The 19,132-nt window shown below is 46.3% G+C and overlaps 1 protein-coding gene across 8 annotated transcripts in view; it reads right to left on the bottom strand.

Moving 5' to 3' along the window:
* STRN (striatin) overlaps positions 1-19,132 on the bottom strand; it is a 384,728-nt gene that overhangs the window by 17,143 nt on the left and 348,453 nt on the right. For all 8 annotated transcript variants that reach the window (XM_033939118.1, XM_033939120.1, XM_033939119.1 and 5 more), the window contains one exon: positions 4,544-4,654. In XM_033939118.1, the coding sequence (XP_033795009.1) occupies positions 4,544-4,654 (111 nt within the window). The remainder of the gene's footprint in view (positions 1-4,543; positions 4,655-19,132) is intronic.

Genomic DNA, 19,132 nt, shown 5'->3' with positions numbered 1-19,132 from the left:
TGCCCACCAACCATCTCCCCTCTTTTCGTACACCTCCATGTGTCCGTCTCCCTTCTCTTACTCCCTTATACCAATGTGGCTCTTGCCTTCTCTCTTTCCTCTGTCCCTCTGCTGTGTTCAATATTTCACTCCCTCTTCCTTCATTCACTTGGACCAGCATCCCTCTTTCCCTTCTCTTTTCTCCCCATCCCTACAGGTCCAACATGTCTCTCCCTTCCCTCAGCACCTCCCTAAGTATCTAGCACCTCTCTCCCTTTCCTCCAGCCCCACATGAGTCCACGCATCTCTTTCCCTTCCCTCCACTTACAGTCCCCCCCAACATGGGTCCAGCACCTCTCGCCATTCCCTCCTGCTCCGGTCACCCCCTCTTATAGGTCCAACATCTTCTCTGCCTAAAATGGTTAAGTGGCTGAAGGAGTTGCCGTACAGTGAGAGATTAGAGAAACTGGGCTTCTTCTCCCTTGAAAAAAGGAGACTGAGAGGGAAGGCTTCCAAATGAGGCGCAGTACGCATGAGGAGCCACTGCCCGTGGCTTTGTGCACTGTGGCAGTGAGGAAGAGGGAGCCGGCCCGAAGATAACACCGGGGGCGGCATAAAATGACCATGCGGGAGCAGGCCAGAAGTTAAAGCACAGCATGGAGGGAGGGAGACAAAAAAGGTATGGGGAATGATTTTATTTTTAAATTTAGTGACTGAATTGTATCAATTTTGAGAATTTGCATCTTATGTCTGTATTTTGCACTGTTCAGGAAGAAATGCATTTGTTTCTTTTTCTCTGGGTTTGCACTGCATGCAGAGTCTTGTATCTTAGGGTTTGTTTGTATATATTAATACTTTTAGTTCTTGGTCCCAAATTTGCATGGGGTTATCAGTTTTCTGGTAGGAATGAATGTTGAGAAGCATACTTTGTGCTTTGTGTAGTTTAATTTTGTGGTTAACCATTATGTGTTGTTAATAAGATTATATTATGTGTGTGTGTGTGTATATATATGAAAAATGAATGGAAAAAATGGTGTTACAATTAGTAATATTATGGGGGCGAGGTCTGGGGTGGAGATGGATGGGATCTGGCCCACAACTAAGCCCAGTGTTTTTCAACTGCCGGTCCGCGGACCGGTGCCAGTCCACAAAATAATTATTTTATTTCCGCTGATCCATAGGTGTCAAAAGGTTGAAGAACACTGGACTAGACAGCACCAGGCGGAGGTCCCAGGAAGGGAATGGCAGATTAAAAGGTGGTCTAATGCAAAGAGCCCTTTTCAGAAATCTGGCAACATCAGAGTGAAACGCCAAAGATGAAGGACAAGTTCCAGCAGAGGGGAAGAAGAGGCTGTACTGAAGGAAGACAGCTGGACTCATATTGCAAGATTGGTACTGTGAATTCACCTGCACTTGAACTGAAGAACCGATATGCTGCCCTGGAAATGGAGATGAGAGCATCTTAGAGAGAGAAAGGACCAAAGCTTGAAATCCCAAAATTACTGAATCTGTGATCACTAGGAGGTATAAGGTAGTGGCGGTTGGCAATTCCGTTCTGAGGGGTACAGAAGCGTCCATCTGCAGACCAAACATGATGTCCCTGGAGGTATGCTGTCTGTCTGGTGCCAAAATCAAAGATGTTATGGAGAGCTTGCTGAGACTCATCAAATCTGATGACTATTATCTGATGAACCAAATCCACACTGAAACTAATGATACTGCCAGGTACCCCTGCAAATGTATCAAAAGTGACTTTGTGGCTCTGGGAGAGAAGGTGAAGTAGTCAGGTGCTCAGGTGGTATTTTTGTCCATCCTCCCTATCAAAGGTAAAGGTCAGGGCAGAGAAATTTGCATCCTGGAGATGAATGTGTGGCTAAATGGATGGTGTCACAGAGCATTTTGGTTTCTTGGACTAGAGAATGACAATGGGATAATTTTTCCCCGTCCCATCCCCACGAGGTTTGTCGCTGTCCCTGTCCCTATTCCTGTAAGCTCTGCCCTAACGGCCCAAGACTCAAACACTTATGATTTTAAAGTGTTTGAAGCTTGTGCAGATGAGGACAGAGCTTGCAGGAATGGGGCAGGGACAGGAAAAGAACTCGTAACTTACCGTAACATTGTTATCCAGGGCAGCAGGCAGATATTCTCAACATGTGGGTGACGTCATCCATGGAGCCCGTAGCGGACAGCCTTGCAAGCAGACTTGCTTGTAGAACTTTCAAAGAGTTTGCGAGTGCTGCCCCGCACATGCGCGAGTGCCTTCCCGCCGAACGTAGGTCATGCGTCTCCTGTGAGGTACCTCAGTTCAGATAGCTAGCTAAGAAGCCAACCAGGGGAGGTGGGTGGGTTGTGAGAATATTTGCCTGCTGTCCCTGGATAACAACTTTTATGGTAAAAGTAACTGTGCTTTATCCCAGGATAAGCAGGCAGCATATTCTCAACATGTGGGGTGACCTCTAAGTTAACCAGAACGGGATGGTGGGAGAGTTGGCAATTTAGAATAAATGCTGTAAAACTGACTGGCCAAAATGGCTGTCCCGTCCGGAGAAAGTATCCAGAAATAATGAGGTGAATGTATGAACCAGGGACCAAGTGGCAGCCTTGCAGATTTCCTCAATAGGAGTTGATCTGAGGAAAGCTACAGACACCGCCATAGTTCTAACTTTATGGCTCGTGACTCGACCCTGCAGCGGGAGTCTAGCCTGAGCATAGCAGGTTGAAAATGTTGAGAAGGTAGAAGACCACCTAAGAGAGTGCTGGTGCTGCTTAGATTTTTTCTAAAGTCCTCTGAGGTCTGACATGCAGAAGAGGAAGAGCCCGAGCCCCCTCTATAAAGGACTGGTGGTTGAGAGGTTGAGAATATTTGCCTGCTGTCCCTGGATAACAACTTTTATGGTAAAAGTAACTGTGCTTTATCCCAGGATAAGCAGGCAGCATATTCTCAACATGTGGGGTGACCTCTAAGCTAACCAGAACGGGATGGTGGGAGAGTTGGCAATTTAGAATAAATGCTGTAAAACTGACTGGCCAAAATGGCCGTCTCGTCCGGAGAAAGTATCCAGAAATAATGAGAGGTGAATGTATGAACCGGGGACCAAGTGGCAGCCTTGCAGATTTCCTCAATAGGAGTTGATCTGAGGAAAGCTACAGACACCGCCATAGTTCTAACTTTATGGCTCGTGACTCGACCCTGCAGCGGGAGTCCAGCCTGAGCATAGCAGGTTGAAAATGTTGAGAAGGTAGAAGACCACCTAAGAGAGTGCTGGTACTGCTTAGATTTTTTCTAAAGTCCTCTGAGGTCTGACATGCAGAAGAGGAAGAGCCCGAGCCCCCTCTATAAAGGACTGGTGGTTGAGAGGTAGACGCCAGTGTCAATGTTGATGGAGGAAATGCTTGAGTCAGTACTGCATTTGCGGTCATTGTAGAAATAGATCCAAAAAGCTTCTCAAACTGAATATGATTAAAGACCTCTTTTGCATATGACCACATAAATTACAAGAAATGTCCCGATGCTTAGGACCAAGACACTGCACACACCATTTGTGAGGATCGAAACCTGACATGGTCATGTTACATTGAGTATACTTCTTGAATCCACTGGGCACCGGGGACATAGATGGAAAGACTACCAATGTTAAATCGAAGGGCTCAATCATAGGAGAGGTTTAGTAAAATTGTACCCGAAAATGAATCTATGTTTCTGGTTGAGCCGGAGGGTGGAAAAGCCGTCTGAAGGCCCAAAAAATGAAACCTGAAAATTAAAAAAAAATATATAATAAAAGGAAACAAAAAAACATGAATAAACATGAATAAAAAAGGTATGGGAAGGCACAAAAAAGGGAGAAAATTTATCACACACAGGAGAGTTTGACAAATAAGACTTCTTTGGCTCCACAGAAAACGAAGAACTGAAGGTCCCACTCCCACAAGCTGAAGTTGGGTGGAAAGCCACATGCACGGTATGGACAATGCTAAAGTTTAAAAGTGACAGTACACTTTGGTACATGTCCATGCCGGGCTCCATGGACGACATCACCCATATGTGAGAATATATGCCTGTTTGTCCTCGGAGAACTGTGTCTTGTCAGATTAACGAATTAAAGCAGTCATGGGTCTTTTCCATCCTGCATGGTTGAATACCACTAGTGGCAAGGAAATCAAATCAATTAGAAAATATCCATGAAAGGTCAAAGCTGTTCAAATATTTCCTCAATATTCTGTTAGCATGCTAGTTAACCAAAAGGGCAAGAAAAACTGGTCAAGGAGAAAGCTATAATTCATAATAGTTTGATTTTGTTTCAGCCCTAAAGAGAATAAAATTATCCTTATGTCCACATTTATGGAAAAAAATATATAATAGTATACACGGAAGCAGAAAATAAGGAACAAACCGATGTAAACACTTTAATGTAGTTTACCTTGAAAAAACCCTCTATATTGTATGACTATTTTGACTAGAATTTTTTTTAAACTATTAAAAAAACCCTCTCTTTTCTGTATAACTATACCAACTATTGTTTTCAGCATGAAATGTTTATTTAGTATTTTGTGATAGAATTTTTACCTGTTGTATTGTCATAGAACTTGATGTGTCTGTCTTCATGGGCTGTGATACTGATTGGAAGAGTTGGATGGCTGATTACTCTGTTTATCTGGCATGATAAGTTGTTGATTCCTTATACAAAAGTAAACAGAATAAATTACATGATGAGTTTCATCAGCTTAAACATTTTATTGCTCATTCTAAAAGGTTCTTAAATTACAGCAATGTAATTGAAGGGCTTATTTCAAAAACCTTTTAAGTTCAAATATAACTTTAGACTTTCCTTAAAAATAGAAACGTGGCCTAGTTTTTTCAAACTATTAATTTATTGACAATCATATTTTGAAGAAGAAATACAACTATTTTTTTTTTTTTAAATTAGATTTTTGACATACCGCCTGCCTGTGGTACAATCAAAGTGGTTTATATAATACATACTGTCCCTAGTGGGCTCACATTTTAGATTTTGTACCAAGGGCAATGGAGGGTTACCAGTATAACATGGATGAATTCTCACTGATGTCATGTTAACACTGAGAAGCCTTTTGTTCACCTTTTAAAAAACTGAAGCAGCAGAAGACCAGAATTTTCTTAACAAATAGTATAAACCCTTTTAATTTTTGAGTACAAACACAGCTAACAAAATGGAAACTCCTCACTCCCGTCAGGCCCAACTTTTCTTCTAAACTGTCTAATTCTGTGATATAATCAAGGAATCTATAGCTGATTCTTAAGCAGTAAAAAAATCTCTTACCCTGTATGGCACTTTTTTTTCCTAGTGCCAAAGTACAGTGAAGGGAAGGAATATGTAGAAGCTGATAAAGAAAAGGCCGAATTGCTTAACAAATATTTCTGTTTTATGTTCAATGCTGAAGTGCCAGAAGCGAGACTGCAAAAGACAAACGTGAATAGGGATGGAGGAGTAATAGACCCTGATCAATTTTCAGAGGGTTGTATTCATGAGGAGCTAGCTAAAATAAAAGTAGACAAAGCGATGGGCCAGGATGGTGTACATCCGAGGGTGCTGAAGGAACTTAGGGAAGGTTCTGGCAGCTCCGCTGATTGACCTTTTCAATGAGTCTCTAGAGTCGGGAGTGGTACCAGAGGTCTGGAGAAGGGTGGATGTGGTACCTCTCCACAAAAGTGGAAGTAAGGAAGAAGTAGGAAATTATAGGTTGGTAAGTCTGACTTCTGTGGTAAGCAAATTAATGGAAACGCTTTTAATTTAGAGAATGGTCAAGTTTCTGGAATCCTGTGGATTACAGGACTGGAAGCAACATGGATTCACTAGAGGTAGGTCTTGTCAGACAAATCTGATCAATTACTTTGACTGGGTGACCAGAGAATTGGATAGAGAATGTGCGCAATATGTGGTGTATTTAGATTTTAGCAAAGCCATTGACAGTGTTCCACAAAGACGTCTAATAAATAAACTGAGTGCCCGTGGGATGGGTCCCAAAGTGATGGGCTGGGTCAGGAACTGGTTGAGTGGAAGACGACAGGGGGCAGTGATCAATGGAGATTGCTCTGAGGAAAGGGATGTTACCAGTTTGTTGCCTCAGGTTCTGTTCTTGGGCCTGCTATTTTTAACATTTTTATAAATGATATTGCTGAAGGTTTGTCGGTTAAGATTTGTCTCTTTGCAGATGATACCAAAGTCTGCAATAGAATAGACACGCCGGATGGTGTGAATAACATGAAGACCTGGCAAAGCTTGAAGAAGGGTCTGAAATTTGGCAGCTAAAATTTAATGCTAAGAAATGCAAGGCATAGACGTCGAAACGGGGGTGGCCACAGGGGCTGTGGCCTCCCCAAAAATTGGCCATGGCTCCAGGGCTGGCGTTAGGGGGGAGCAAAGCAGCGCAGCATTCACAACTCACTGCTCCTGCTTGCTTCGGGCCTTCCTCGCTGCCGGGTCCCACCTACTTTCTGTTTCCGCTAAGGCAGGACCTGGCAGCGAGGAAGGCCCGAAGCAAGCAGGAGCGAGTTGTAAGCTTCCCTCCCTCGCTGCTCTATCTCCCACCGTAGCCATAAAGCAACTTCACCCATACTCCGGGGCTCTAACTCTATGCTTGCCGGCTTCCCGACCCTTCTCCTCCAAAACCAGAAATTAAATCATGAGGGAGGGAGAAGAAGCGAAGCTGGCAAGCATAGAGTTAGAGCCCCAGAGCATGGGTGAAGTTGCTTGCAGGCAACGAGAGAATCGAAATCGAAGGGGGTGAGGGAAGCATATAACTCGCTGCTCCTGCTTGCTTTGGGCCTTCCTCGCTGCGGGATCATCCTTTGCGGAAACAGAAAGTAGGTGGGACCCGGCAGTGAGGAAGGCCCAAAGCAAGCAGGAGCAGCGAGTTGTGAATGCTGCACTGCCGACAGCTGTGTGAAGGGGGGGGGGAAGAAATGCTGCTGCTGCACCCGATTGGGGAGAAGGAAGACTGTGGGGGGGGGAGGGGGAGAAGAAATGCTGCTGCACCCAATTGGGGAGAAGGAAGACCAGGGAAGGGAAAGGCGAGGAAAGAAAGATGCCAAGTCCATGGGAGGGAGGGAAAGGAAAGGAGATAGCAGACCATGGAGGAGGAGGGAGAGATGCCAGACCAGGGGAAAGGAAGGGAGGGAGAGAAAGGAAGGAAGGAGAGGAGATGCCAGATAATGGAGGGGGAGATGGAAGGAGAGGAGAGATATGCCAGGGCATGGGGGAAGAAGGGAAACTAAGTAGACAAATGGCAGATCAGAGGGAAAGGAAGAAGAGGTGCCAGAGCATGGAGAGAGAGATAGGAGAGGAGAGAGATGCCAGGGCATGGGGGAAGGGAAGGAGATAGATATGCCAGACCATGGGTTGGAGTGGGAAGGAAGGAAGGAAAGGAGAAGAGAGAGATGCCACAGCATAGGGGAGAGGGTGGAGACAGAAAAATGGAGAGGGGGTGAAGCTGAAATGAATCATATACAAAGGAGAGACGGAGCACAGAATATACAGTTTATTGAAGGGACACAGAAAGAAGGAAGATGCCATATGGAAGAAAGAGAGGGTGGACAGTAGATGGAAGGGGTAGAGGCTAAGTGGAAGGAGCAAAGAGGGCAGATGTTGAATGGAAGAGACGACAAACGCTGTATAGAAAGTAGAGAGCGAAGAGAAGATGATTAAAGCAGAAACGACAAAAGGTAGAAAGACTTTTTTTGTTGCTTAATGTAGAATCAAGTAATATTATATCTATATTGATAAAAGTTTATAAACAGGAAATGGAAATAAAGCAATTTTTTGGGGACTAAACCCCTTTCCTCAGGTCAGGACAGGATACCATAACAGCAGTCCTAAAGAAAGATTTGGCCTCTGAAAGCTAATTGAAAAATGGATTAGTCCAATAAAATGTTATTTTCTTATTTCTCATATTGTTTTATTTTTATTTGTTAATTTGTAAAGTGGTGATTGTTATGTATCAGTTATTTCAAATTTACATCTACTGTCTTCATATTTTGCACAGTATTAGGGGACATGTGTCACCGTTTCTGTGGTGTTGCATTGTATGCAGCATCTTGCATCTTAGGGTTTCATTTTTATATATTAGTACTTTTAGTTTGTGGTCCTGTGTTTGGATAGGGGTTATTATTTGTGTTCTGCATGTGGTAAAATGAATGTTGAGAAGCATACAGTGTGCTTTGTGTAGTTTGATTTTGTGGTTAACCATTATGTGTTGTTAAAAAGATTATATTGTATGTATATATGAAAAATGAATGGAAAAAGCACAGTTACTTACCGTAACAGGTGTTATCCAGGGACAGCAGGCAGATATTCTTAACGTATGGGTGACGTCACCGACGGAGCCCCGGTACGGACCTTTTTAACTAGAAAGTTCTAGTTGGCCGCACCGCGCATGCGCGAGTGCCTTCCCGCCCGACGGAGGAGTGCGTGGTCTCCAGTTAGGATAAGCCAGCTAAGAAGCCAACCCGGGGAGGTGGGTGGGTCGTAAGAATATCTGCCTGCTGTCCCTGGATAACACCTGTTACGGTAAGTAACTGTGCTTTATCCCAGGACAAGCAGGCAGCATATTCTTAACGTATGGGTGACCTCTAAGCTAACAGAGAGGGAGGAGGGATGGTTGGCCATTAGGAAAATAAATTTTGTAACACAGATTGACCAAAGTGCCCATCCCGTCTGGAGAAGGCATCCAGACAGTAGTGAGTAGGGAATGTGTGAACTGAAGACCAAGTGGCCGCCCTGCAGATTTCCTCAATGGGCGTGGAACGGAGGAAAGCCACAGAGGCAGCCATAGCCCTGACTTTATGGGCCGTGACAGCTCCTTCCAGTGACAGGCCGGCCCAAGCATAACAGAACGCAATACAGGCAGCAAGCCAATTGGACAGCGTTCGTTTAGATACAGGGTGACCCCGACGGTTAGGATCGAAGGTCAGAAAGAGTTGAGGAGAGGAGCGGTGAGCCCTGGTACGGTCAAGGTAGTACGCCAGGGCACGCTTACAATCCAGCGTGTGCAGAGCCTGTTCCCCAGGATGAGAATGTGGTTTTGGGAAGAAGACAGGTAACACGATGGACTGGTTGAGGTGAAAGGCTGAAACCACCTTAGGGAGGAATTTTGGATGGGTACGCAGAACCACCTTGTCGTGGTGAAAGACAGTGAACGGTGGATCGGCGACCAGTGCATGTAGCTCACTAACCCTCCTGGCAGAGGTGATGGCAATGAGGAAAAGCACCTTCCATGTGAGAAGTTTGAGCGAGGTAGTAGCAAGAGGCTCAAAGGGGGGTTTCATGAGGGCTGACAAAACCACATTGAGGTCCCAGACGACCGGGGGAGGCTGAAGAGGTGGTTTGATATTGAAGAGGCCTCTCATGAACCGGGAAACCAGAGGATGAGCCGTGAGGGGTTTTCCAAGGATAGGCTCGTGAAAAGCAGTGATAGCGCTGAGGTGGACTCTGATTGAGGTAGACTTGAGACCAGCGTTAGACAGAGAGAGCAAATAGTCCAGCACAGTCTCCACGGCCAATGAGGTGGGATTGTGATGATGCAGGAGGCACCAAGAGGAGAATCGGGTCCATTTCTGATGGTAACATTGGAGTGTGGAGGGTTTCCTGGAGGCCTCCAAAATGCGACGGACAGGCTGAGACAGGTTTCCTGGAGAGGTCAGCCTGAGAGAAACCAAGCTGTCAGGTGGAGGGAAGACAGATTGGGATGTAGCAGAGACTGACGTTGCTGCGTAAGCAGAGATGGAAATACAGGAAGAGGAATGGGCTCCCTGGAGCTGAGTTGGAGTAGGAGGGAGAACCAGTGTTGCCTGGGCCACCGAGGGGCGATAAGAATCATGGTGGCTCTGTCCTTGTGGAGTTTGAACAGGGTCCGCAACATCAGAGGAAGTGGAGGGAAGGCATAGAGGAACCGATCCGTCCAGTCGAGTAGGAATGCATCCGGGGCCAGACGATGTGGAGAGAAGAGTCTGGAGCAGAACTGGGGCAGCTGATGGTTGTGAGGAGCTGCAAAGAGGTCCACCTGCGGGGTGCCCCAGCGAGCAAAGATGGAGTGGAGAGTGGGAGGATCCAGGGTCCACTCGTGAGGCTGAAGGATGCGGCTGAGCTGGTCGGCCAGGGAGTTCTGTTCGCCCTGGATATAGACCGCTTTGAGGTAAAGATTGTGGGCTGTGGCCCAGGTCCAAATTCGGAGGGCCTCCTGACAAAGGAGACGAGATCCGGTGCCGCCTTGCTTGTTGATGTAGTACATGGCGACCTGGTTGTCCGTGCACAGGAGCAGAACCTGAGGATAGAGAAGGTGCTGGAAGGCCTTGAGAGCATAAAACATGGCTCTGAGTTCCAGGAAATTGATATGATGTTGACGCTCCTGAGGGGTCCCGAGTCCCTGGGTGCGTAAATCCCCTATGTGAGCTCCCCATGCATAGGGGGAGGCATCTGTGGTGATGATCATGGAATGAGGGGGTGGATGCAAAAGGAGGCCCCTGGAAAGATTTGAGGAGTTCAACCACCATTGAAGAGATCGCTGAAGAGACGATGTCACAGAGATGGGATGAGAAAGAGGATCCCTGGTCTGTGACCATTGGTTGGCGAGGGTCCATTGCGGTATCCTCAGATGGAGTCGCGCCAGAGGAACTACATGGACTGTCGAGGCCATGTGACCCAGAAGAATCATCATCTGGCGAGCAGGGATGGATGGTTGTAGGAGCACCTGTCGACAGAGGTGAAGTAGTGTCCGGTGCCGGTCGGCAGGGAGGAACGCTCTCATGAGGTTGGTATCGAGAAGTGCTCCGATGAACTGAAGGCGCTGCGTGGGAAGCAGATGCGACTTGGGATAATTGATCTCGAACCCCAAGAGATGGAGGAAAGAGATGGTGTGGTGAGTTGATTGCAGCACAAGTGGTGAGGTTGTTGCTTTCACCAACCAATCGTCCAAGTAGGGGAACACTTGAAGGTTGTGGGACCTGAGACAGGCCGCTACCACAATCAGGCACTTGGTGAACACCCTGGGTGATGATGCGAGACCAAAGGGTAGCACTTTGTACTGATAGTGGTGATTCAGTATCTGGAAGCGGAGGTAGCGACGTGAAGCCTGATGGATTGGGATGTGAGTGTAGGCCTCCTTGAGGTCCAGGGAACATAGCCAGTCGTGTTGAGACAGAAGAGGATAAAGTGTGGCAAGGGAGAGCATCCTGAATTTTTCCTTGACCAAACACTTGTTGAGGTTCCTGAGATCGAGGATAGGACGAAGGTCCCCTGTTTTCTTGGGTACCAAGAAGTAGCGGGAGTAAAATCCCTGACCTCTTTGGTCTGGTGGAACTTCTTCGATGGCATTGAGAAGGAGGAGGGATTGGACCTCCCTGAGGAGGAGAGGAGTTTGGGAGGAGTGAGAAGCAGACTCTACGGGAGGATGGTCTGGAGGAAGAGTCTGAAACCTTAGTGAGTATCCGTGACGGATGATGTTTAGAACCCACAGGTCTGATGTGATGGCCTCCCAGCGTCGTAGAAAGATGGTGAGGCGGCCCCCGATAGGTTGAGGCAGAGGCAGCGAGGGTTGGAGACTGGCTATGCCCTGGAGAAAGGAGTCAAAAGGGGTGAGGAGGCTTAGTTTGAGGGAGAGGCTTAGCTGTCTGGTGAGATTGCGAGCGAGCCTGAGAGTGTTGTTGTTGTTGTTGGCGAGGCCGACGAGATTGCTGTTGAGGAGGATTCAGTGGCCTAGCAGAAAAGCGATGTTGGTAAGAAGACTGAGGTCTGTATGGTCGTGTCGGTGGAGTCTTCTTTTTAGGCTTAATGAGGGTGTCCCATCTCGTCTCATGAGCCGAAAGTTTTTGTGTGGTGGTATCTAGAGACTCCCCAAAAAGTTCATCACCAAGACAGGGCGCGTTGGCAAGGCGGTCTTGGTGGTTGACATCCAGGTCAGATACTCTCAGCCAGGCAAGGCGTCGCATGGCAATTGCCAGAGCAGAGGCACGGGAGGAGAGCTCGAAGGAGTCATAGATTGAGCGTACCATGAACTTCCTGAGCTGAAGGAGGGTGGAAATTTGTTGCTGAAACAATGGGACCTTGCGTTCAGGGATGTACTTTTGTAGAGCAGAAAGTTGTTGTACCAGATATTTCATATAAAAAGAAAAATGAAATGAGTAATTGTTGGCTCTGCTAGCCAGCATGGCATTCTGGTATAGGCGCTTTCCAAATTTATCCATTGTTTTACCCTCTCTGCCAGGAGGGGTGGAGGCATAGACACTGGAACCATGAGATTTCTTGAGAGTGGATTCTACCAGGAGGCTCTCATGTGGCAACTGGGGTTTATCAAATCCCGGGATAGGGATGACCCGGTATAAACTGTCCAGTTTCTTAGGGGCACCTGGAACAGTAAGGGGGTTCTCCAAGTTTTTATAAAACGTCTCCCGCAGAATATCATGGACGGGGAGTTTGAGGAATTCCTTGGGGGGTTGGTCGAAGTCCAAGGCTTCTAGAAAGGCCTGGGACTTCTTGGAGTCGGACTCAAGTGGGATGGAAAGAGCCCCAGACATCTCCCGAAGGAATTTTGTAAATGAGGACTGCTCGGGTTTGGAGGTGGATTCAGCCATGGAGGGTTCCTCATCAGTGGAAGAGGCATCCTCCTCGGTACCGAGTGGGGATTGCTCCCATAAGTCAGGGTCCCTGATGGCCGGCTCAGCATGGCGGGTCTTAGAAAGGGACTTGCCAGATCTCATGGATACGGTGCCGGGGGATGAAGACCGGTGCCGATCTCTGTCCCGGGAGGAGTGGTGTCGATCCCGGTCCCGAGATGATCGATGTCGATCTTGGGGTCGGGGTGGGTCCTCCGCCGTGCAGGTCTGTAGTGTAGGCTGTGCCGATAAGACCGGCATCGAAGTGTTCATCGGTACCGAGGGGGTGGCCACTGGCGTAGTGGTGCGAGGCTCGGGCCGGACCGGTACCGGAAGGAGTGGTGCCAGCAGGGTTGGAAGCAGTTCCTGAAGCTGGTGTTGGAGTTGTTCCTGTAATTTAGTCTGGAGGATGGCCGAGATACGGTCCTCCAATGGGGGCACCGGTACCGTTTTACTTTTCTTCGGTACCATAGGTGCCGCTCTACGCTCCGGTGATGAGGAGGCCGATGAAGAGGCACTCACCGTTATCGGAGCGCTTACGGGACTTGCGGGACGTCGGAAGGACCGGTGTCACCGCCGTGGCTGGAGGGCGCTCGAGGGAAGTGGAAGGCTTCTTAGCCGGCTTACCTGGCGCCATCGACCCCGCAGAAGGATCAGGTGGTGTCGATGTTGACGGTGCCGATTTCGGCGGTGCCGTCGACGTCGGGGTCGGATCCATAGCAGAACCGGTGCCGAAGAGGAGATTCTGCTGAATTTGTCTATTTTTAAGTGTGCGTTTTTGAAGAGTCGCGCAGCGGGTGCAGGTGTCAGCCCGATGTTCCGGACCCAAGCACTGTAGGCACCAGTTGTGTGGGTCCGAAAGGGAAATCGGGCGTGCACACCGCTGGCACTTCTTAAAACCCGGCTGAGGGGGCATGAAGGGAAATACGGCCTCAGCAAAATCAAAGCCGGAGGCTTGTATGATGGCAACAGGCCCCGCCGGGGCCTGTTGAAAAATAAAGGAAAAAATAAAGTTTTTTTTTTTTTTTTTTTTTGTAGATTAGAAAGAAAACAGAAAACCCGAAGGAAAAAAGCAGAAAAAATCAGAATAACGCGAGCGGGAAGGCAAAAAAGGAGTGTTCAACAGCCGTTGAATACCACATGCGTCTTCTTCGCTCCGCGGAAACGAAGAAACTGGAGACCACGCACTCCTCCGTCGGGCGGGAAGGCACTCGCGCATGCGCGGTGCGGCCAACTAGAACTTTCTAGTTAAAAAGGTCCGTACCGGGGCTCCGTCGGTGACGTCACCCATACGTTAAGAATATGCTGCCTGCTTGTCCTGGGATAAAATGGTATTACAATTAGTACTATTATGGGGGCTGGGCCAGGGCTTTCAGGCCACCCAAACAAAAAAGCGTTCCGCTGCTTATGATGCAAGGTCATGCATTTGGGTTGCAAAAACCTGAGGAAACAGTAGTTTAGGGGGTGAAGAACTTATGTGCAAGACAGAATAACGGGACTTGGGTGTGATTGTATGTGATGCTCTTAAGGTGGCCAAACAGGTTGAAAGACGGCGAAAGCTAGAAGGATGCTAGGTTGCATAGGGAGAGGTATGGAAAGTATAAGACTGTATAAGACTCTGGTGAGTCCTCATTTAGAATATTGTGTACAATTCTGGAGGCTGCACCTTCAAAAAGGATGAAGTCTGTCCAGAGGAAGGCTACTAAAATGGTGTGTGGTCTTCATGATTAGACAAATGGGGACAGACAGATCTCAATCTGTATACTTTGGAGGAAAGGCGGGAGAGTGGAGATATGATAGAGACGTTTAAATACCTACGCAATATAAATGTGCATGAGTTGAGTCTCTTTCATTTGAAAGGAAATTCTGCAATGCGAGGGCATAGGATGAAGTTATAAGAGGTGATAGGCTCCAGCGTATCTGAGGAAATACTTTTTTACAGAAAGCGTGGTAGATACGTGGAACAGTCTCCCGGAAGAGGTTGTGGAAACAGAGACTGTGTCTGAATTCAAGAGGGCTGGGGATAGGCACATGGGATCTCTTGGAGAGAGAGATAATGGTTACTGCGGATGGGCAGACTAGATGGGCCATTTGGCCTTTATCTGCCGTCATGTTTCTATGTGTCTATAAGCTTATTTGACTTTATATATATCTATTTTAACGAAGGGCCTCCTGCACCTGTGGGTTTTGCTTGTAGTTCAAACTTGGAGAAAAGGTGGGATCTGATAATATAGGACCTTTTCAGTTTAGTTTAGTCCTATCACTGCAGCACTAGCCCCTTCTAACCTGAAAGAAAATGAACCCAGGATCCTTTGCAAGACAGTGCACAGTTCTACCAATGAACCATAAGACTGGCCCACCTGGTATCTGTTCACCTAAAATTTAATCCTTTTGGGGGGGGGGGGGGGGAGAGAGCAAGATAGAAGCAGTAGCACTTTGAACTCTATTTATTTACCTTCTCCAAAGGTGGAAGAGAGTAAGTTGAGGCTTTACCCTCTAACTCCTATGGACAATTTTCTTCAGTAAGTGGGTTCTGTGTCAGCAGATGGGGTCAAGCCACTCCCTTTGCCCAGGGGACACAACCTTCTTCGACAGGGTTCAGTGGAAACAGAAGATTCAGATTTCTTCTGATTTACAGTTTGGTATTTGAAAGGAAATGTTTAGCAAGATGTAGTTTCTTGCCCACAGTTGTCTCTACTTTGTTCAAATTTGCATGTATCTGTTTCAAGCAAGTCTGGGGCCTAGCACCTTTCTACCTGCAAACACACTTCACTCTACACAACCTCACACGTACAACCAGAAACAAAAACATCTTTGCATACTCAAAGATCACAGGCTGCAAATACAAATCCTTCCTAGACAGAACCTTCATGTTCCAAGCAAACAGACAGCAATCCTGGTTAGGAAACCACATAAATAAAGCCAGACAGACCTACAACGCATTCCGAAAATCAATTAAAACCGCTCTATTTGATAAATTCCTTGCCTAAGCAGAAGACCTGTCTCATGTATTCTTTCCCCATGTAACCCCAATGTATTATGTAACTTCTTTCTTCTTTCATGGATTCTTTCCCCATGTAACTCCAATTTATTATGTAACATCTTTTCTTGTCCAGCCTTCTTTCAATGTGAACCGCCTAGAAGTCATTTGAGTATGGAGGTATAGAAAAATAAAGTTATTATTATTAATTCTCAGAAGTCTTCCATATCACTGGCTTATGTGCAAATCTGGGAAATTTTCGAAGGTTGGTGTGCTGAGCTTGAGCTGGTCTCTTGGTTGGCATAGATCTCCCATATTTTGGGCTTCTTGCAGCAGGGTTTCTTTGACCTAGGGGTCACCGCGGGAGCGGACTACTGGGCACGATGGACCACTGGTCTGACCCAGCAGTGGCAATTCTTATGTTCTTAAGTCCATGTGGCTGTTCTTTCCAGTTTTAGGGCCAAGGTGAAGGGTCTTGCCCTTCCCCTCCATCCATGTGCACCATCTCCTCTCCCTCTCTTCTCTTCCATTTTCTTCATCTATGGGCATTATCCCCTCCCTCCCCCAAGCAGTGTCAAAATGAACTCAGATATTGGAAGCTAGTGATTTCTGACACGATTCACCACTCAGCTCAGACTCCAGGAGGGCAATAACCTGAGAAGTAGCCAGCCTGGACTCTACCTGCAAATTGGTCCAATCAACCATTCATCCAGGTTGGGATGACCCCGAATAGCGGCACAAAATGGACTGCTACCACCATCATCACTTTGGATGGTGCATGGTGCTATATTCAATCTGAAGGGAAAGGCTTGAAATTAAAAGAGATGCCCTATCACAAGGTGATCAGGAGATTAGGATCTTGTCTGGACAAACCAAAATGTCTCCATGCAAAAGTGCTAGATGCAGAGGCAAACCATCTCTGAAATCCAGGATGGGCTGAAATGAATCACCCTTCTTTAGGACCACAAAACAGATAGAACAATGTCCTAGGCTCTATTCCACATCCGGGATGGTTTCCACTGCCCCTAGTTCAGGAAGATGTTATAGGGTAAGACTGCACAGGTAAAAACCCTAAAAATAGCCAATAATATCCTGAAAAATGAACAATGAAAAATTGGCTAACACACCTAATCCTTGGGGAGAAAAGGTCTAAAGAAATGGGGCAAAATGTAAATCAGTGAACAATGGACATCAGTATTAGCCCTTAGTAGATGAATAAGCGTAAACCTCTGGCTCAGGCATTATCTCACAAGGTGACCAGCACCAGACCACAGTCTAAATGAGAATAGCCTCATACATCATATAGTCCATGATATATACCATAAAAGTAAGTTATAACACACTCCCAAAACCGAATAGACCTTTTTTTCACCAAGGAGAAGGGGTTAAAGGCCTAAACATATACATTCTCCCTGAAAACCCACCTTGTGAATGAAAACTTACAAGACCATACATATAATAAATAAATATTATAAATAAAAAATATATATACAACAGTGTTTGTGTTTAAAGTGCATGGAAGTAGTAATAAATAATATTGAATAAATACCTCATAAATAGTTCTGAATAAATACTTCTAAAAGAGGTTCTAGAAAAATATACAAAGTGCAGGGTGCTTTGTGCAGAGTACTTTGTGGGCTACAACGTATGTGACAAGAATAAAACATAAAGTGCAAATGCAAGATATATGACTGGAATAAAACACAAAGTGCAAATGCAACAGGTCCCACTACGAATGCCTAAAAATCATGTCATACTAAAAATAAGACAATAACCTATAACGTCATGAAAAACAATATAAATATAAATGTAAATATAAGTATAAAGTGCCGATACAGATCCTCATTAACAATCCATTATAAAGATCTTGTGATATAAAGTGCAAGTACAAAGCTTAACTGGCCATACATAATGCTAGTAACGATTACAATTCATAAGCTTAAGACACCACAAGACACACAGCGGCTCAGATAGAGCCCAATCAAAAATCAAAAAATTCTAACATGTTGAATCACTGTTACACCGGAGATAGATGGCTACGGGTGAGTAACCTTTCAGTAACATGCTGGATAGGAAAGAGCTTGTTTTGAGTTCATTTTATGGTTATAAAAGCATTGGTTTAGTTATAAATGACTTGAAACAGGTTTTAATTTATGGTTATGTTGGTTATTTCTTTAGGGATTGAGCCTTGAAAAAGCAAGCTAGGCGAAACATGTCGGCTTTGACATCCCTTAATAGTGCTGACATCTCTAACCAAGAAGACTTAGCCATATTTTAAGCTAAGTATTCACCTTTATAAGAATTTATCAAATAATATAAATAAGATTAAGCTCTACCAAAAAAGTAATAGACCCGATGACGAACCGACACATAAAGCTTAGGACGATGAGAAGTTTGAGTCCTGAGTGGTGCCACTGAGGGTCGGGGAAAATTTGAACAAGGTGTTTTCATAGCCTTAAGAAAGTGTATATTCTGGCTATAAGATTGATTCAGATTTAATCGAAGACATTCATGTGTGCCCTCGCCCAAAGAACCATATCTATTATGGCTGCAATGGAACCCAGGACTTGAAGATAGACCCATGCCGATGGAGCTGACTTGGCTGGAAGGCACAATATCTGTGAGCAAAGCTGCTGTCTGTGTGCTTATGGAAGTTAGACACATCCGGCTGCTGTGTCGAACAAGACTCCCAGGTACTCCAGGGGTTGAGTTAGCATCAAATGGCTTTTGCAATAGTTCACCAGCCATCCAAGTCCTCTAAGACTCTGATCACCTGATTTACTGTACGCTGCCCCTCAGCAAACGAGGGGACCCGGATCAGTCAGTCATCTAGATAGGCATGAGCTTGCAGCCCCAATCTGCGCAGGTGGACTGCCACCACCACCATGACTTTGGTGAAAGTTCGAGGAGCCTTTACTAGGCCGAAGGGCAGAGCTGGATCCATGTTCCAGGACATGGATCCTGAGAAGCTTCCTATGGTCTTGCAAAATGGGAATATTCAAGTAGGCCTCTGTCAAATCCAGGGACGCCAGGAACTCACCCAGAGACAATGTGCTATGACAGAACGAACTGACTCCATGTGGAAGTGCGGAACTCTGAGCACTGTATTTACGTGAGTAAGGCCCAGAATGATTCTCCTATCGTCAGAGCCTTTCTTTGGTACTATAAATCATATGGAGTATCTGCTAGAGCCCGAGTCTGCAAGTGGCACAGGCTCTATGGCTAACATATCCAGCAAAGTTTTCACAGTGGCTTGTACTAGAGAATGACAAGGGGAAAAAAAATTTGTCCCCATCTCTGCCCAGTCCCGTCCCTGTGGGCTTGGTCATAAGAACATAAGAATTGCTGCTGCTAGGTCAGACCAGTGGTCCATCGTGCCCAACAGTCCGCTCACATGGCAGCCCTTAGGTCAAAGACCAGTGCCCTAACTGAGACAAGCTTTACCATCCCCGCGAGCTCGGTCCCCGTCACCACCCTGTCCCCGCAAACCTAGAGAGAAGATTGTTCTTTAAGTAGAAAGAGTTCACCAAAGTGGATGGGATTGGGGAAGG

The sequence above is a fragment of the Geotrypetes seraphini genome, chromosome 3 (assembly GCF_902459505.1).
Source record: "Geotrypetes seraphini chromosome 3, aGeoSer1.1, whole genome shotgun sequence".
NCBI classification, from domain to species: Eukaryota; Metazoa; Chordata; class Amphibia; order Gymnophiona; family Dermophiidae; genus Geotrypetes; species Geotrypetes seraphini.
Note: the sequence above shows the minus strand (reverse complement) of the source record. Positions and strands in the feature narration are given on the sequence as shown.